Source organism: Balaenoptera acutorostrata, chromosome 6, assembly GCF_949987535.1.
Source record: "Balaenoptera acutorostrata chromosome 6, mBalAcu1.1, whole genome shotgun sequence".
Taxonomy (NCBI): Eukaryota; Metazoa; Chordata; class Mammalia; order Artiodactyla; family Balaenopteridae; genus Balaenoptera; species Balaenoptera acutorostrata.
In genome coordinates, this window is record NC_080069.1 from 123,369,689 (window position 1) to 123,389,639 (window position 19,951).

Here is a 19,951-nt window from a genome sequence, read left to right on the forward strand (position 1 = left end):
CAGTGCAGACATTCTTAGTCCAGCTCTGCAGAGGAGCCGGGCGACTAGGAGACTGGAGGAGCAGGGCGGGGCATCTGCCAGGTTATCCCTTTTGGTCTCTGCGTGTCCTCGAAGGTAGGACGGAGGGGTCACATCAGATGTGGCCATCTCCAGGGCAGGGGCAACGGAGAGCAGGGTTGAGAGGAAGCAGTTCCCCCAGTGCTGAGGACCTACATGGAGGTGGGCCTCTTCCCACTCCTGCTCACTTTCTAAAATGCTTTGGATTTGTTTATCCATTCATTTATTGGTTAAATCAGTAGTCAGTATTTGCAATATAATGACAATGAGAACATTGTTAACTCCTGAGCAAATAGTGTCCAACTTTTCGTGTTTCCTGGAGTTATTAATAGTTTTTTTCTGGTTGTTCAGTTTCCTATGTAGCTGTGACTAATTCTTTATTCCTATCTATCTATCCATCTATCTATCTATCTATCATCTATCATCTATTATCTCTATCTACCTCTATCTATCATCTAGCTGTCATTTATCTATCTATCTAACATTATCTTAGTCCTTAAAACCCCACACACATTATCAGTCCCCATTTCCCACCCCACCCTCAACTTAGATAGTCACTAATCTAATTTCTGTCTCTCTGGATTTTCCTATTTTGGACTTTGAATGAAATGGAATCATACCATTTGTGGCCTTTATGCCTGGCTTCTTTCACTCGGCATGACATTGTCAAGGTTCATCCATGTGGTACATGTAGCAGAATTTCATCCCTTTTTATGGCTGAATAATATACTCTTGCAAACCACAATTTATTTATCCGTTCATCTGTTGATGGACATATGGGTTGTTTTCACTTTTTGGCTATTGTGGATAATGCTGCTATGAACATTCATGTACAAGTTTTTGTGTGGACATATGTTTCCCTTTCTCTTGGGTGGAAGTGGAATTGCTGAGTCATAGAGTAACTCTATGTTTAACTTTTTGAGGAACTGTCAGACTGTTTTCCACGGAAGCTGCACTGTTTTACGTTCTCATCAACAGTGTATGAAGGTTCTGACTTCTCCACATTCTCAGCAATATTTGTTATTGTCTATCTTTTTGATTCTAGCCATCGTAGTGGGTGTGAAGTGGTATCTTGTGGCTTGAGTTGCATTTCCCTAATGACTGATGATGTTGAGTGTCTTTTCATGTGCCTGTTGGCCATATGTATATCTTCTTTGGGGAAACCTCTATTCAGATACTTTACTCATTTTTAATTGGATTGTCGTTCTATTGAACTATAAGAGTTCATACATTCTGGATACAAGTCCCTCATCAGATTTATGATTTGCAAATATTTTCTCCCATTCTGTGGGTTGTCTTTTCACTCTCTTGTTGGTATTGTTGGCAGCAGAAAAGTTCTTAATTTTGATGGAGTACAACCTATGTAATTTTTTCTTTTGTCCCTTGTGCTTGTGGTATCATATTTAAGAAGGCATTTCCTAACCTAGGCCACAGAGATTTATTCCCATATTTTCTTCTAAGAATTTTAAAGTCTTAGCTCTTATAATTAGGTCTACAATACATTTGGAATTAAATTTTGTGTGTGGCGTGAGGAAGGCGTCCAACTTTGTGCTTTTGCAGGCGGCTATTCAGGTGTTCAGGCACCATTTGCTGAAGATTTTCCTTTTCTGCATTGAATTGCCTTGGCATCCTTGTGGAAAATCAATTGACCATAAGTGTGAGGGTTTATTTCTGGACTCTCAGTTCTATTCCGTTGATCTATATATGTCTATCCTTATGTTTGTACCACTCTGTCTTGAGTATATTAACCTTGTAGTAAGTTTTGAAATCAGAAGTGTAAGTCCTCCGTGTTTGTTCTTCTCTTTTAAGATTGCTTTTAATATTCTGGGTCCCTTGCACTTCCATATGAATTTTAGGATCAGCTTGTCAACTTCTGCCAAGCAGCCAGCTGAGATTTTGGTGGGAGCTGTGTTGAATCTGTAGATCAGTTTGGGGGGTACTGTCATCTTAGCAATAGTAAGTCTTCATTTTGTAAACTTGAGAGGTCTTTCCATTATTTACATCTTCTTTAATTTCTTTCAAAGACATTTTCTAGTTTTTAGAGTACAAGTTTCGCACTTCTTTTGTTAAATTTATTTGTAAGCATTTTGTTATTTTTGATGATATCATAAATGGAATTATTTTCCTAATTTCATTTTTGATTGTTCACTGCTGGTATATAGAAATACAGTGGTTTTTGTCTGTTTGTTGTATCAATATACAACCTTGTATCCTGCAACCTTGTTGAACTATTTTATAAGTTATAATAGCTTTTAGTGTGTTCCTTAGGATTTTCTATATGTAAGATCATGTCATCTGCACATAGAGATAGTTTCACTTTTTTTCCCTCTGGATGCCTTTAATTACTCTTTCTTGCCTGATTCCTGCCCCGGCCAGGACCTCCTGTACAATGTTGAATGGCAGTGGTGACAGTGGACGTCCTTCTCTTGGCCTGGTCTTAGAGGAGAAACTGCTAATAAGTATGCATTTGCTGTGGGTGTTTCTCAGATACTCTTTATCAGGAAGTTCCCTTCTATTCCTAGACACTGGGTGTTTTTATCATGAAAGTGTTTTATCTGTCAAATGCTTTTTTTGCATCTATTGAAATAATTTGTGGTTTTTGTCCTTTACTGATAATGGTATATTACACAGATTTTCGGATGTTAAACCAACCTTGCATTCCCGGGATAAATCCCATTTGGTCATGGTATATAATCCTTTTTCTATGTTGCTGGATTCAGTTTCCTAGTATTTTGTCAAGGATATTTGCATTTATATTCATAACTGTCACAATTTTCCCCCCAAACATCTCAACAGATCTGTCAAACACCTATCAGTACTATTTTCTGCATACTCATACATGGCAGAGGAATAACATAAAGTCTGTAAGTCCCATTCCCCTCCCCTGAAGGACTCCTCCCGCTGCCTTCTGATCTTCTCCAGCAGCCTCTGATTGGCTGTTACCCTGGGACCCTCCTCACCCGTCTTCTGCTTGGATCTGCTGCTCTCTGGATCCATGGCATGGTCTCTGACCGCCTACTGAGAAGGGTACCTGGAAAGTAATGTCTCTGTGTACATGAATGTCTGAAGAAAATCTTTATTCTTTCTTACAGTCGGTTGATGAATTGACTGGGTCAAGAATTCTGTATTTAAAATCGTCTTTCAGAATTTTGAGGACTTTGCTCCGGGTCTTCAGCCTCCAGGAATGCTGTTTCTTTGTTTAGGACCCACCTGTTCACCTGATGTTCCATCCTGATGTGGCCTTGGTGCAGGCCTGGTCCAGTCACAGGGCTTGGTGGGCACTTGTGGGCCCTGAGATTCACGATTTTCAGTTGGAGAAATCATCTTGGATTTTTGCTTTGACTTTCCTTCTACTCCATTTTCTCGGTTTTCTCTTCCTGGAACCCCTGTAAGGTGGACATCAGACCTTCAGGTTTGACTTTCTAATTTTCTTATTTTTTTCCCTTTCCTGATTTCCATGCCTTAATCTGTTTTAGCCTAATATCTGGAAGATGTCCTTGGCCTTATCCAGTCCTTCTGTCGAATGCCCTTCTCTTTGGTGAGGGACCTCCATGTCAGCGTCCGGAGTCTTGCCCAGACCACTCAGTGTCTCCACAGAAGACTCTCCAATCTGTTGTCGAGGGGGGATGGCAGCCCACTCCTCACCTCCCCGGAGCCTGGAGCCCCTGGGGACCCATTTCTCCAGAGACAGACCTCAGGGCCCCTGCAGGGTAGGGCCAGGCCCTGGGCTGCACGCGGCGGGGATGGAAGGGATCTGGGTCCAATTACTTTGAAGAGACCCTAGTCCAACTTCCTGTTCACGTACACACACATACTCTCTCTCACACTCACTGACACACACGTGCACACTCACACACATGCGTGCATGCACACATACGCACTCGGCCCACCGCCCCCTGCAGTTTCACCGTCCCCTGCAGTTTCAATGGAGTGGTTTGTCCACTGTGTGACCCGAGGCCCCAGGTCCACCCTGTCCTCAGGGTCCTATGATGGGGAGGTGGCACCGTGGGCCCAGCTTGGGTCTGTGACCCTGACCCCGAGGCCTCCATGCTCCACCTTTCAGAACATGCCCAACGTCCGCGACCACGACGCCTCCATCTACCTCCGCCTCCAAGGGGACGCCTTGTCCGTGGGCGGCTACGAGACCAACCCCATCTTCTGGGAGGAGGTGAGACACGAGGGCTCGAGGGAGGGGTTGGGGCTGCGTCTCAGCGTGGAGGAGCCTTCTTCTGGAGACCGTCCCCCCAGAGCGCCCCCGACCCTGGGGGCGTACCTGAGAAACGGCAGTTCCCCCATCCCACAAGGTCAAACCCATTTTTTCCAACCCCCGAAGAACCTGGCACACAGGCAGATCCAGACTCGGGGCAGGTGGAGGGCTTGCCTCAAAACATCAATAGTCAGAGGCTGCAAAGTGTGAAATAATGACTTTAGAAGATTATGAAAGCATTGAAGCCCTCTGTCCATCAGCAAACAATCCCATGCCCTCCCCCACCCCCCGTGGTTGAAACTGTATCTCCCTCCGGCCTGGGCTGCTCTCCTGGCAGCTCCTGGGGTTCATGCAGGGCCAGCGGCCCCCTCAGCACACCCCCCCCAGCCCCCTAGAGCATGTACGGACCACCCCAGCTCCCATACTCATGCATTTAGTCTACAAATTGAACATCAAAATGACTCCTTTCAGCCAGATACTGTTTAACTTTGGGGAGAAAGAGGGAGACCAAGATAAGAGTCCCTGTCCAGAGGCTTCTATTCTGGTGGGGAGACACAAGAGTAAATAAGCAAAGAAGTAATGCAATTTGGGATGGTGGTCTGTGCCCTGAGTGAAGTTAGCAGGTTAAGGATAAGCCTAGCGAGACTGGCGTGGAAGGATGTCCTTCGGACTGGGGTCGGGCAGGGCTCCCTGAGGAGCTGGCATTGGGCAGAGAGCCCCGCAGAGAGAAGGCGGGGGAGGGGCTGCCCCAGGTGGAGGTGAAGGCCCTGAGGTCAGACCAGGCTTGCTTTTCCCAAAGAACCGAAGGAAGGTCAGCGTGGCTGTGGGTTGGTGGTAGACGTGGGCAGGGTCCGCTCATGTAGGGCCAATCTGATGTAGGTGAATGGGGTGAAGGAGGGCGGGAAGCTGGGCGACCGGGCAGAGGCCAGGGCAACAGTCAAGGGCAGAGCAGGTGGGCCTGGGTCGGGGCGGGAAGGGGGAGCAGACGGGCCCGGGGAGGGGTTGGGGGAGGGGAGACACACTGAGAGGACCGGCCCAGCGCTGTCACCCCCTAGCCGAGAGGCTGGCCAGGCCCTGCCCGGCTCCTCAGTCCCGTGGGGCGCGGTCACAGGGCAGGTTCCCTGCCCGCCTCCCCAGGTGTCGGACAAGTTTGCCTTTGGCCTCTTCGACCTGGACTGGGAAGTGTTCGCCCAGCACATTGAAGGCGCCGTCAACCGGGTCCCCGTGCTGGAGAAAACGGGGATTAAGTCCACAGTCTGCGGCCCAGGTGAGTGGGCTGCCCCCGAGGCTGGTCGTCCCTCCGTCCTGGGCCTCGGGCACTGCGTTTGCTCCCCTCTGCAGGCAAAAGACGTGCGCTCGGTGAGGGCAGAAGTTCGCCTATGGGCCCGCGGCCGGGCTTCCTCCTGTCCACCCCCGCGTGAGTCCCTCCTGAGGTCCCACCGGGCTCGATCCCTGCTTGACTTGCCCCTGGAACTTGGTGTTTTCATCTGTAAGATGGGATGAGCCCCCTCCCAGCGCCTGGTGAGGCTGAGCAAGGAGAGGCGGGCCAAGCGCCTTCCTGATGCCGTTTGCCGTTTGCCCTTTGCCCTCTGCCCTCGGCAGCCAGGCCAGCGGGGCCGCACGCCCACACAGCATGGAAAGGCCCAACCCGGTGCCTCCCCTCGGGCCCCTGGGAGAGCTGAGCTGCAGGAGGCTGGAGGGGAAGGGGGAGAACACAGTGGCTCAGCTTCCGATGCCCCCCTTGGGTACGCATGGTGCAGCCCCTGACCCTGCCCGGCCGGCCGGTGCCCACGGGGATCGAGCACCAGACGGGGCGGACTCGGACCCCCAGCACTGACGCGTTGGGCCAAGGCCACTAGTTTATTGTTCAGGGCCTGCCGGCCAGGCTAGACTTTGGACCTTCAAACTGATGTGACTTGTCCCAGCATGGGTCACTCATGTCTCAGCAGGGAGAGGTGAACGCCCGATGACGGAACCTGAGAGAGGGCCGTCCTGGGGTTGCCCAGGGAGCTCAGGCTCCCCAGCGTGGGGGAGGCCCAGGCACGCTGAGTGAGTGTCTCAAAGGCTGTGTGCAGATGGAGAAGGTTCTAGAATAAGATTCAAGCCCGGGGCAACGTAAGCGGGGACGTGGTGTGAAGGAGCTCGCACAGCGTCCGCTCAGCTCCTGACTGCTGAGCGCCTGCCTCGTGCCCGGGCGCGTGGGGAGCGCAGTGGGGGAGCCTCTGTGGGAGGCTGGGCGGAGCTCCCGAAGCGGGAACCCAAGGGGGGTGCGCTCGGGGAAGGGGGGCAGCACGTTCCCGTGTGACGGCACTGGGGTGCAGGGGTGAGGCTGCTGGCCTGGAGTCCTGGCAGACGGTGGCCTCTGGGTGTAGAGGGGCCCGAGCTGGCCCTGGGGCCCAGACGTTTCAGCTGCGGGGCTGAGGGCGGGAGGTACGGGGTGATGGGCGCAGGGTGGCCCACCCAGAGTGTGCCGTGGGGGGCTGTGGAGCCAGGGTTCCGGGCGGGCGAGACACGCCAGCCCATGCTGGTTCCAGCAGAATCACCTGGGCATCCCCCCGCCTTCCTGCACAGATGGGATCGCTTTAATCCTCAAGAAAGGCAAGAAACGGGTAGGATGTGCCTACCTAGGGGCAGAGAGAGTTCCGAAAGATACGGTTGCCCAAAGAGGAAACTTTGTGTCTGAGGCTCTGAGTTCCTTGAGCCTCAGTGTCCGCATCTGTGAAATGGGTGACAGGCGGAGTGAGGCGAGGAAGCCACACATTAGGTTGCAGGGCAAGGCCCAGGCCAGCAAAAGGATGCCACAGGCCAGCCGGCAAAGCCATTCCTACAGGCCGAGCAGGGAGTGAGGGGCAGGCCAGGCCAGGGGAGGGGAGGGGTCCCGACGCCCAGCCTGTGGACTGCTGGGGGGTCCAGCCCTCTTGGTTCCGGCGCACACGGTGTCTACACAGCCGCCAGCCCCGACTGCTTTAATCTGTTCAGCTCATGAAAGAGCCTTTGGTGAGAGGACAGCTTTCTGGGGAGAGGCAGCTGGGGTCCCCCGGCCAACCACAGGGTCTTGGGGCACAGGGTGCGGGGCGAGGGCCGAGGGCTCACTGCCCCGGCAGCTTCCCGGGGCTGCGTGGGGCTGGCAGTGAGAAACCCAGGCCCGAAGCAATCCCAGGGGCATGAGTAACGTGGGGAGCATTCTCGCTTTAATTGGACTGGGGGTCATGGCCCCCAGGAAGCCCTACTGGGGGGGAGATGCGTGTGGAGTCTGGTTTCCCGGCTGCGAGGGAGGCTCCGTGGGGACATCGGCACTTCTCCTCACCAGGGAGAACCGGCCGGTCAACGGCCCCCGGCCTCCGGAGCAGAGCAGGGAAGTCCCAGGCCCCCTTGACTTCGGGGAAGCTGGGGGCGGGGAGACCTCTCGTTCCAAGGTCGGGAGGTCAGAGCCAAGGTGGGGGCCCCTGTCCCCGTGCATCCTGCATCCTCTAGAGTCGTTTGTTAAACATCCAGGCGACCTTGACCCCCAAACTTCCCTCCTGCTGGCTTTCTGTAAGGCTGTTCAGAACGTTGTGGAAACATTTACAGCACTCCCGAAGGGCTCGCCGGGTCATCCCCGAACGTAACTGCAGCCTCCCCATCGCTGTCCCGGGAGCCGCCCCCTGCGCCCCGGACCCCCCACCCCCCGCCCCCGGCTTGCCCCTTGCAGCCCGTCCTCCACACGGGCCCCAGGAAAGCCCCTGACGCTTCCTCACGGGGCTCTCACCCCTCCTGACGCCTCCCCCGGAGGCTCACCAGGGTTGCCGTGGCCTCCAAGGCCTCACCCTGGGCCCTGCCCTCCTCTCCGCCCTGCCTCTCCCACCCTCCCCTGTGGCTGTTTGGAAGCCTCCCCGGCTCCCCAGGGCTGGTGGCCTCCTTCAGCTCAGATGCTGAAGATCGGAGACCGGGGTCGCCGGTCACCAGCAGCGAGAAGGACAGCGCCTGTGAGCGGTGCACACAGAGGCTGAGAGCCCGGCTGGGAGCCAGGCAGCCCTGACCGGCGGCCGCGGTTCCCCGCCTCCTCTGTGACCCGGGGTTACGATGACGCCGGGCGGGTGGTTAGGCGCAGCCAGCCCTCCGTCACTCCAGACCCAGTGTCCCACTGTGTTTTCTTCCCAGGCATTCTCTTTTCCCCTTAGTTACCCATTTGCTCTCTGTCCCGCTCACTCTCCCGTCGGCTCCCCACGGGGTGGGGCTTGTCTTGTTCCGCGCCACCTCCCATGGCCGAGTTCTGGGCACAGACAGGTGGGCTGCAAATATTTGCAGACCGACTAACTCACAGCTCTGTGAAGTAAATACCCCGATCCGGATTTTACAGATGAGGAGATCAAGGCTCCTCTGAGCCAAGGTCACACAGCTGGGAAGGGGTAGAGCAGGGTTTGAACCCAGGACTGTGGCTGCCAAGTCCAGCTCTTTATCATTATGCCCGAGGATCCCTCTCCCCCCAGTCCTGGCCTCTGCCCTTGGCACGCTGGCAGCAGACAGAAGCGAGAGACTTGGTCTCCTCTCCCAAAGAACTTAGGATCCTTCATTCACTCGGTGAACATTTATCAAGCACCTACTGTTTGCTGGGCCCTGTGCTAGGCCTCGAGACACCGCACACAGTGAGCAAAGCCCAGCCCCTGCCCTCAAGGTACTCGTGGTCCAGTGGGCAAGAGTGCCCTGCAGTGACACAGCAGGAAGATGGTACAGTGACCGGGAGCCACGTGCAGTGATGGGGGCTCAGGGAGCGGCCCCTCACCAGCAGGAGAATGGTGATAGTCACGAGACACACCAGGACCCCCCCCAAGGCAGAACCCAGTTCAGGTCGTAAATGCTGAGGAACTCAGGGGAATGTGGCAGGAGCAATCAGGGAGGCTTCCTGGAGGAAGCAGCATTGAGCTGGGTCTTGAGGATAGGGAGGGTCTGGATGAAGGAGGCACCTACACACCCCCACCTCAATTACTGCCCTCTTGGGAGACCCCACCCAGGAGCATGTGGCCGGGAGGGAGCTTCAGGCTTACTCCTCCCTTTCAGAGTCATTCACACCGGACCACAAGCCCCTGATGGGGGAGGCACCCGAGCTCCGTGGGTTCTTCCTGGGCTGCGGCTTCAACAGTGCAGGTAAGCGTGGGCAGCAGTGCATCCCGACTCCCTGGCATCCCTGCGAGGGAAGACAGCCAACTGGGCCTCTCCTTCAGTTCTCAGAGCCCCCCTGGGGTGGAGCGCTGGGCCTAGGAGCACTGCGGCCCTGCCAGGGGTGGAGATGGGACAAGCCTGCCGGCAGGGGGTGAGGTCCCGTTAGGAGGTGTGTGGCACCCCGGGTGTGAGATCCAGGGCTTAGGGGCTGACGCTGCCCATAGAGGTGGGAGGGGCACGGAACTGAGGTCCAGGGCCCTGGGGGTGGATTGCAGACCTGCGGCTCTGCTCCTGCCAGGAATGATGCTGGGAGGTGGCTGTGGGCAGGAGCTGGCCCACTGGATCATCCACGGGCGCCCGGAGAAGGACATGCACAGCTACGACATCAGGCAAGTGCCCGCTGGGACCCGTGGGCAGGAGGTGGCTGCCCTAGGATGGGGTGGGGTGGGGTAAATATCCAGGGCTATTTAGAAAGGAGCCTTCCCTGAAATCCAGAGGGCTTCTTGGAAGAGGTGGCAGTCAGGGAAGAAAGGGAAGAAGCCTGCCAGCGGGGGGCGGTGCTGCGGGGTGCCTGGGTTTGGCAGATCCACGGCCCTCTACAGTTTCCAGGACCTCTTGTCCCAGTGTCCTGCCTGACCCGCCTGACAGCTCTGGGATCAGCAGTGGGATCTCATCATCCCACTTGGCAGATGGGGAGACTGAGGCCTGAGGAGCAGGAGGGACTGCACAGGCTGCCCAGGAAATGGGGCTGAATTGGTGGTCATTATTAGGCCGTGTGCGTATCTGGGAGACAGGCAGCCCTGAGCGAGATGTCAGCTGCATCCATCCTTCACTCACAGGGTGTCTGGAATCAGTCAGACCCTGTGCCGAGCACTTTCCTCTCTGTAACCCGGGGTGTGATGTACATGCTGTAAATGTCGCTGGGAGCAGTGGGCTCGTTTGTGTAGGTAAAACGCTCGGCATCAGGTCTGCACACGGAAACACTAAACAAAGCTGAGCTGAGCCCAGGGGGCACTGATATCAGAGTTGGGAGGCGTCCTTGTTGCCCACCGACCTCTATGAGTCGGGACAGGGATGCGGGTGCCCCCAGGCAGGGTCTGGAGGGTGGGAATCGGTGGGGCTGGGGTCTGGCCCCCAGGTGGCAGTTCCGCGGCCCGAGCCCTGCAGGTGGCAGTCGAGGCAGCGGCTTAGAGGGGCCTCTGTGGGCGTTCGGCCCGCTCCGCTGTGACTGGGGAGACCCCAGCTGCCCAGCAGGGCTGGAGGTGGCAGGGCTGGAGGTGGTGCTGGCTCAGCTCAGCACGCTCCAGCTCCTCTGCTCACCTCGTCCCTGCCTGGCCCGCTGGGGACCTTGCGTCCACTGGGGGGGATGTCTGGCCCCCACAGAGACAGACAGACATACCCTGAGATCCCACCCCCCACCGCCGCCCCCTCCACGGCGCCTGGCACAGCGTGGTCCGCTCTGGCGCCACCTTGGAGTCTGTCTGGGTCTGTGCCCACGTGCTCTCCCAAGAGAGGAATGTTCCAGAAATGATAAAGCTGCACGGGGCCTCAGGGATGGGCCAGTCCAAGCCCCTCCTGCTACAAACAGCAAAACAGAGGCGCCGTCGCAAGAGGCATCTTGTCTGAAGTCACCCCGCGTGCGAGCCAGAGTGGGCAGGGCCCCAGCTCCAGCCCTGCAGGGCTGTCTGCCGTCCGGCTTCCCTCGGGGGGTGAGGCCTCAGCACTGGAATCGGACGGACCAGGGCGCATCCTCGGCCTCGCCGAGTGGCCTCTCACCTCCGGGGCCGGTGGAGGCCCCTCGCGTGGGTCTGAGCCTCCCTCCTCAGCCGCCTCTTCTCACAAGCGGTGACATTAGAGGGAGCGTCTTGTGGGCAGGTTTGTGGGTGGAAGGCAGAGCTCCTGCCTCTGTCCCGGCCGGCTGGGGCCTTGCGTCACAGGTTGGAAGGCAGAGGGCCCAGGGAGGGAGCCCCTGAGTGCTGGGGCCCAGTGGGTAGGGGTCGGGGCTGTGATCTGGGCCGCCCGCTTTTCTGGCCCGGGCAATGCACCCAGGAGATGACCGGCTCATGGCATCGGGCCTGAGCGGTCACTGACGTGGGGCGTCCGTGTCCACCCAGCACCCGTCCCCCCCCATCCCCACTCACATACTGGATGGCTGCCACCACCGGACCAGCTGTGGCACTGGCACCCGGGGCCTCTCAGCACTGATGGGAAGTTCTGCTTCCCTGGCCTGAGCGGGGCATGGAGACCCAGGCCCCACGAGAGAGGCAGAGCCAGGAAATGAGGGCACTGCGTCAGGGAGTCACCAAAAAACCCGGACGAGGGAGCGCCAGCCTTGTCCCCCTGCTTAGACACTCAGAAGGTTGGAGCAGAACTCTGACCTGTGTCACCTCCTCGTCTTACACGCGGAGGACGGGCTCGGGGAGGGAGGTGCCTGAGGAGGCGGTCAGCGCCCAGGGCCGGGTCCAGGGCGTGTCTGGGCCCTGGCCTGCATGTGAGGCTCCCGGGGCTGGCCTGGCACCAGGTGCCCTCCAGGCCACAGCAGCTGCCTCGTGGATGGTGGCAGTGGCACCCCCTTTGGACACCCAAACAGGTTCTCAGCTGTCCCGGCCCCCCACCTATTAGCCGGTTCTTCTTCCTCTCTGACCTCGGTTTCCCCATCTGTGAAATGGGAACAATGATCCACCCTCTCAGTGGAGTGCATTTGAGGCTCGCGGTAGGGATGCGTCGCCTCCCCCAGGGCCTGGCATAGGTGGGCCCCAGAGCACGGGCGGTTGTTTTTAAAGAAAGTTCTTGGGGTCCTGGCAACCAGGGAAGGAGAAGTCGCTCTTTGTTACGTCAGGAGGGCGGCTGGACGCCGGACCCCGGCTGCAGGCCCCTCTGCCCGCTTGCGTGCAGGTGGAAAACGGCAGCCGGGTCCTTGTGGGCCACGGGGAGTGGTCTTTCCGCTGCTGACCCCTGTCGTGCTTGGGCTGAGCTGAGTGCCCCCGCCCCTGACACCCACAGGTGTGCCCAGGGGCGAGCAGAGGGGCTGGTGGGGGTCTGTCTAGAGGGGCGGGATGTGTCTGTGCAGGGATCACCCAGCCCTGCCTCAGGCCCATCCCCCTCCCTGGTCCCTGCCACCCAGGGGGTCTGAGAGGACAACCGAGGCTCCACCTCCCCCCCTTGAGAGCCCCCCAGGAGCCCCACTCTCAGCGAGGCTGGGAGGGTGACCACGTCCCAGCCCAGGAGCCACTGGGCTCCTGGTGCCAAGGGGGGTGAGTCTCCTGGCCTCCTCCCGCCCCGGCTCGGCCCCTCGCCAGCCTGCTCCTGCAGCCCCACGTGCCGCCGCTGGGACCCCTCCCCAGGCCCCTGGCGGTGCTCCACGGCCCCCCTTCTTTCTGGAAGCTCCTGGCTCAGTGCAGCAGGTTCCTGTCGCATGGAATGAGTCAAACCAGGAGCCCCACACCTGAGGCCGCTCTGAGGACTGCACGAGGGGTTCTTGCCGGTGGCCCTCAGCCCTGGGCCTGCCCTGGAAAAGCGCTCCTTACACGACAGCAATCACTACGAATAATATGTCATGATAATTCCGACCTCTGCAGCACCAGCCCCTGCCCAGATCAGAGCACCACGCTGACCAGACCTGACGAGGCTCAGGCCAGGCCCCTGAGGGCAGCAGCACTGATGGGGACACAGCCGGGGGGAGGTGGGCCCCAGAGGACACGCGAGATGCCAACAGGTGGGGAGTGAAGGAGTGGGCAGGCGGGGGCCGCAGTGAGCTGGGCGCCTGAGAGGTGGGCTGTTCCCGGGAGGGGCTGCCGGGCGCAGCGTGTAACACAGCCCAGCAGCTGTGCCCAGGCTGGCTCGGGCAGCTGCGCCCAGCCTGGGGACCAGACGGAAGGGCTGTTGGGTGGCCCTGGCTGTTCTCCCTTCGCGAAGGCTGGGGGAGGGGCCTCTTAGCTCAGCAGGAAATTGCGTGGGACCCACGGGCGGAGTCGGACACCACCAGGGGGTGGAGGGGCTGCACCTGGTGTCCCCCCAGCTGCCAGGGGACAAACCTGTAGGGATCATGACGACACCATCCCTGGGAGCGGGGCCCCCAGACACAGCTGGGATTTCTCCCGCTCCTCTGTGCCTCTTGGGGGTCTGACCTGAGAGGCCGTCACCTTCACCCCTTGCCTCCGCTGAGGGGCACCGAGGAGAAGGGGGCGCTCCATCACATCTGCTGACCCTAAACCCCGAAGACCCCTCACGTTAGCTTTCACGAGATCATCAGGGCCTGTTCAGCCCGGGGCCCAGGTCGGGGGCGATGGCTCACCCCCAAGCACGTCCCCAGCCTGAGGCCCTGAGCCTGCGGTGTCCACTCCCTGCGCCCGACAGCTGTAGGGGGTTGCAGGCGAGGAGGCTGAGCTCCCCAAGATTTGGGGGCTGCCCGAGACCCCTCGGTGGGAGAACGGAGAGCCAGGAGCCCCCCGATGCCTGAGCCACAGGGAGGACTCCCGTGGAGGGGACGAGGGTCCCCAAGGCAGTGACGGGCCACTCCATCCACGACAGGCGCTTCCATCACTCGCTCACGGACCACAGCCGCTGGATTCGAGAGCGCAGCCACGAGTCCTACTCCAAGAATTACTCGGTCGTCTTCCCCCACGACGAGCCCCTGGCTGGACGCAACATGAGGACAGACCCCCTGCACGAGGTGCCACGTCCCCCGCGGTGCCTGCTCTGTGCCGGCTGCCGGTGCCCTCGGGGAGCCCTGGGTGTGGGGTGACAGAGTGCATGCAGCCCCCCGCCCCCAGCTGCAAGGCAGGTGTTGGCTCCTTCGCTCCCGGGCACTGCTTGGAGCACAGTGCGGGGTCGTGAGGGCCAGGTGCACCGGCAGGTGTGTGCCGTCGCCCATCAGGAGGGCGGGGCCGGGCAGCGGCGTGCTAAGAAGACGTGCTCCTGCTTGCGGGGCCTGCTTGGGATGTCTTTGCTCCCTGGCAAGCTTCTACTTATATGATGAAACCCACCGTCAGGTGCCCTTTCCTGGGGCCTGCCCCTGGGCACTCTCCCAGGCCCCTGACAACCCAGGTGCCTTCCCTGTGCTCCCATTACCCCCCCCAACCCCCAGTTCATCTCCATCCCCCCTTCCTTGCCCCCATCTTGGGCTGCATGCTTCGCTTACCTGTCTACGAGGACCCTGGCAATGGGGGCTGGGCCCCAGGCACTCTGAGCGCAGAGCCTGACTCTGGGTAGGTGCTCAGGGAGTGTTTGTTGACTGGACGGCTGGGGAGGGAGGCAGGTGGGCAGGCGCAGCAAGCAGGTAGCATTTAAGCAGAAGAAGGAGACTCCTTCATCTGGGACTCCAGCGCCTGGACCCCAGAGGGAGCTGGCGTCCACGGCACCTCCCCAGGACAGAGACATCCTTGGCTCCCGGGCTGCCCTGTCCTCCAGCCTGGCCTAGAGGGCCAGCTGGGAATCTTGGGCCCCACGTGGGCTCGGCTTCCCCCAGCCTGTCCCCGGGCCTGCACCGTCCCCGGGCTCAGCAGCCTCCCAAGGAGCGCAGGGCTGGCTCGATGACTCTTGGGTGGAAGATGGGCTCAGACACGTTGCTCACACGTGCACAGTTCTGCCCGGCGGGGGCTTGGCGGGTGCAGCAGCCCTGCCCCCGGGGAGGAATCTGCATTCACCCACACCTCCACTTCCTCGTCAGCACCCTCCCGGTGACACTTCCCAGCCGTTGACAGCTGACGTGTGTTTTGTTAAATAGAGGAGGCCTGCTCTCCACTTTCCCTCCCAGGAAGGGTGATGCGTCCCTGGTGGAGGTGTCTCCACGCTCACTGGAGGGGAGTGGGTTTTGTGTCCTTGGTTGCCACCCCCTTGGATGTCCAGGGAGGACGCATCCGGGGGTCACCAGTTAGCATGTGACCTGGAGTGCCCTCCCTCTCGAGGTCGGTGGCCCACAGGGAGGGAGAGACACAGGCCGTCTTGGCCTCTGGCGCCCATCGGTCCTGGCACTTGAATGCCCGGCCAAACTCAGCTTCCGAAGCCCACTCCTCCTGGGCGCTGGACGGGGTTGGCCCCAGGCACAGGGCCCTTCCAAAGCTGAGAGCGGAGATTCTTTTCATCCCCCCAGGCTAAATTTATTTTCAAAGAAATCTGCCACCATATTACTTTATTCTGTCTGCTATAATTTTTTATTGTGGTAAAGTACACATAACATACAACTTGCCATTTTAACCATTCTAAAATATACAACTCAGGGGGATTAAGTACATTCATGGAGCTGTGCAACCATCACCACTATCCAGTTCCAGGACGTTTTTGTCACTGCAAGAGGAAACCTCGTACCCATTAAGCAATAACTCCCCATGTCCCCCTTCCCCCAGCCTAGAAAAACTACTGATCTATACCTTCTGTCTCTGTGGATTTGCCTATTCTGGTCATTTCACATAAATGGAATCGTACGCTATGTGGCCCTTGGTCACTGAGCTTCTTTTCCTTAGCTTGTTTCTGAGGTTCATCTATGATGTAACAGGTGTCAGAATGTTCTTCCTTTTTAAGGCTGAATAACATCCCGTCGTATGGATGGACCACACTGGTCATTCATTCGTCAGTTGATGGGCATCTGGGCTGTCCCCACCTCTGGGTGGTTGTGAACGCATGTGTGCATAGGCTTGTTTGCATCCCTGGTGTCATTTCTCCTGGGTGTACACTTAGCTGTGGCATCGCTGGGTCACTGGGTGTCCCAGACTACTCGGGCTGCCATAACAGACACCACAGACTAGGGGGCTCAAATTCATCTCTCACAGCTCTGGAGGCTGGGCGGTCAGGATCAAGGTGCCCGCTGACCGGTTCCTGGAGAGGGCCCTCTTCGTTCCTGGCTTCGGGACGGCCGCCTTCCCGCTGTGTCTGCTCCTGGCAGAGGGACAGCCCTGGTGGCTCCTCCTCACCTAATAAGGCTTTGGGCCCCACCCTTAGGACCTCATTTCACCCTAATTCCTTCCTCACAGGCCCCGTCTCCAAATACAGTCACACTGGGGGTTAGGGCTTCAGCATAGGAATTTGGGGGTGCAATTCGGTCCATAAGAGAAGGTAATTCTACAGACGGGGGATTCTTGGGGCAGGCAGTGTGGGTGCTGGGAGGGCCGCAGAGTTGGAGTCAGACCCTGGGCTTGGGTCCTGGTTCCGAGTGCCAGGACCTCTTTGCCCGCTGTCCCCTGCGGTACCGGGTGGCGGATTCTCCCCTCCCTGCCCTGCTCTGCGCGTCCGGCCAGGCCTGAGTGGGCCTCTTCTCCCTCCACAACCAGGAACTCCTCGCACGAGGCTGTGTGTTCCAAGAGCGGCACGGCTGGGAGCGGCCGGGATGGTTCAGTCCCGACGGCGCGGCTCCGGTGAGTAGGCCCCCCGGCACCCAGTGGCCATGCCCCCGGCCCGGCCTGCGCTCGACTCCTGCCCACTGTCCCCCCCATGTCCTCCCCACCTGAGGTGGCCGTGTGTCTCCCTGTCATTAGTTCCGTGGGGCAGGTGAGTCACCTGGCCTTCGGAGAAGCCGAGCCCCGGCCGGTCTGCCTGAGATCGTGGGGTGTCCCCACAGAGATCACTCGCCGCCCACGGTGCCCGGCCTTCCACGGCCCAAATGCGCCAGGGGCCAGGAGAGCTGGCGTTCCACAGAAAAGAGGCTGCGGCCAAGGCTCCCCAGGTTTACGGGAGGAATTAGAGTATCTTCTCGTAACTTTGTTCATATATTTTTGGCAACTGCAACTGTTAATGTTAGTGGGAGGATTTAGCACAAAATTATGCATTCTGTGTGTTAGGTGATGTGATGCTGAGGGGATGCTTTCATACAACCGGGGGGATAGTATTTGATCCAGATTTGTACAAATTAAAACCCCTTTCCCGTTGCTGTGTTTCACCAGTCCCCTTCCAGCGTGACCCATCTCCCATCTCCATAGCAACTATGTCCCAAGGCAAGTTCCAGGGCATGTTAGGTGAGGTGGATGGAGGCCAGAGCTCCTGATGGCTTCTGCCTCTGCTTCTCTGGGGTCAGCAGAGAGGAGGGACCTGGGTAGACCCCTCCTTGAGCAGGTCTCTGCAGAGCCCACTGCAGCCAGCCTGGTCTGCCCTGGAGGCCCCTCTCCCCCGGAATCCGTGGGCAAGGCGATGAGACCAGAGCAGGAATCGGGAACATACCGCTGGTCCCGAGATGGGCAGGCTGTGCAATCCCCACCCGGGAGCCATCCTGGGAGTCCAGGGCACTGGGTGACGAGACGTCCCCAAATCCCTGACCCCTGGCCAGGCTACGGCGGGCTGGAATGTTCCTGCAGGGGACTCAGGGGCCAGGGGGAGCCACCTGGCGGGCCAGGGAGATGACTTCCTACAGAGATGCCTGTAAAGGCCCCTCCCGGGACACCAGAGGTTGAGCTGGAGTGGGGTGGGGTAGGGGGTGTGCCTGGGGGAGCAAAGAGGCCTGACTCAGTCAGAATCTCACACTTGGCTCTCACCAGTGACAAGAGACTGGGCAGGGCTGGCCGTGCTGGTAGGCGAGAATTGGCGGGTTGTTCACGCCTTTCCAGGAGTGACAGCAGAGTTAGGAGGGGTGGGGGAGGAGGAGGGGGAGAAGGAGGAGGGCCTCCATCAGCAGGAACAGGACCAGGTGCGGGGTGTTGGGTTCTGGGCCTCTCTGAGAGCAGCTGACCGAGTGCAGGAGAAGCCAAGGCAAGTGGAGGCTGAAGGGCCAGCCTGTGGGGCCCACCACCTGGGCTCACGCCGGGCGGTCAGGACTCTCCTGTGACCTGAGGCAAGTTTCAGCCTCTCGGCAGCTCGGTTTCCTCATCTGTAGAGAGGATCTCCCTTCCCGGAAGCGCGAGGCCCTTTGCGCAGGGCTTGGCCCCCAGCAGGACCTGGTCCCGGATCACCATGGCAACAGCATCTGGAGCCGCCGCTGCTGCGGCCACCCCAGCCCCGACTCCCCCTCGCTCTCCCTCCGCAAGCTGATCCCTGGGCCTTATCCCAGCGCCTTGGCGTTGAGTCGGAAGCCCTGGCGTGGCCCCTGAGGTCCCGGTCAACCCGCCTCTGTTTCCCGTTCAGCCCCGTCTCTCGCCATCCCTCCCTACCCGAGCACACCCCATTCCTTCTCCACCCTCCGGGGCCCCAGCGCTCCCCACCGCCATGGAGATTATGGTGTCACCTGTGCAACGTGGAGGGCATGCCCGAGCCCTGCCTCCACCCCGGCCTCGTCCACAGCGCGTTGCCCCTCGAGAGCGGGGCTCGGAGAGGGCAGGACCAGCTCTGTCCTGTGGACCTCTGTTTCCGCAGGACCCGGCTCAGGGCTGGCCAGGCTGCGGGCACCGGGCCACGCTGTGTGTGGAGGGGGGAGGAGGGGGCGGGACCGGTGACGACCCCTCTTCTGCCCCAGGTGCTCCCTTACGACTACTACGGGGCCTACAGACAGCGGGCGCACGAGGACTACGTCTACGGCAGGCTTCTGGGCCACGAGTACACCTTCGACTTCCCGCCCCACCACGACGTGGTAGGACGCCCCATCCCTGATGGGACAGAAAGGCGGGCGTCCCCGCGGCTGGCCCCCTCTGCCGGCTCCCTGCTATCCCCACCCCCCTTTTCGGCTGCCTCAGTTTCGTGGAGGAATTGGTGATGTTCTCCTCTGCCCTCCCCTCCCTCCGTCTGTACCAAGACTTTGCCAGCGGTGAGGCCTGCTCAAGGGGCGGGGCTGGAGCCAGGGCTGGGTCTGGCTGTGTGGCCTCGGGCCAGGGCTTCACCTCTCTGAGCCTCTTGGAGCTGCTCCGAGGCCTGCGTGTGACTTTGTGGGTGGCGAGCCCCTCCTTCCCGGGTCCAGGGCAGAGCAGATGCAGCACAAGTAGGTCCAAGACGGGCCCCCCAGGGGACGAGCAGAGGAGACCTGAGCTGGGGGAGGGCCCGTGGTCTGGGGCCTGCTCGCCGCCCCTCTTGCTCCAGAAGTGGGCAGGTGAGGCCACTCAGGTGCCTCCTGGCGGCTCCTGGCCCCTTCCTCCCGTGCCCGGCTCCCTATTTCTGTTGGGGTTGAGGTGAGTGCTTCTGAGTCTGCATCACACAGGGAAGTTCTCACAGGCAGCTTCTGCAGAAAAGACTATGCCTGCTTCTCCTCTGAGCCGCCCAGCTGCTTTGTTACCGAGCAGAACGTGTCCCTGTGCACGTGGCCGACTGGGGAGGGAGCGAAGTCCCTTCAGTATCTGTGTGAGGGTGGGCCAAGGCCTCAGCCTGGGGGTCCCCAGGGATGGGTGGCCTGGGAAGCTTCCTGGGCGTAGGACCCCTGCTTAGAAGCAAAGCTCTGCTGTTGCTGCCTGGAAACTCTTCATACATTTTGAACAGGCCCGCATTTTTATGGTGTACCAGTTCTGCACCCGGTCCTGAAGGGAAGGAAGCATGAGGGAAGGAAGCACGCTTTCCTCCAAAGTTTGCTCTAGTAAAGGCATTGGAGGAGGGGGCTTCTGAAATGGAAAGGGCGGCATGTGCGTCTGAAAGCTCAGGAGTCCCTGGGGGCTGCCTCTCCCGGGAGCAAACGGGGATCAGTCTGGCACCTCCGCACCGCGGCTT

The 19,951-nt window shown here is 59.1% G+C and overlaps 1 protein-coding gene across 7 annotated transcripts in view; it reads left to right on the top strand.

Annotated features, from left to right (window-relative positions):
• SARDH (sarcosine dehydrogenase) overlaps positions 1-19,951 on the top strand; it is a 65,138-nt gene that overhangs the window by 10,734 nt on the left and 34,453 nt on the right. For all 7 annotated transcript variants that reach the window (XM_057547688.1, XM_007194414.2, XM_057547689.1 and 4 more), the window contains 7 exons: positions 4,121-4,225; positions 5,402-5,531; positions 9,302-9,388; positions 9,702-9,792; positions 13,934-14,075; positions 16,669-16,752; positions 18,777-18,890. In XM_057547688.1, the coding sequence (XP_057403671.1) occupies positions 4,121-4,225; positions 5,402-5,531; positions 9,302-9,388; positions 9,702-9,792; positions 13,934-14,075; positions 16,669-16,752; positions 18,777-18,890 (753 nt within the window). The remainder of the gene's footprint in view (positions 1-4,120; positions 4,226-5,401; positions 5,532-9,301; positions 9,389-9,701; positions 9,793-13,933; positions 14,076-16,668; positions 16,753-18,776; positions 18,891-19,951) is intronic.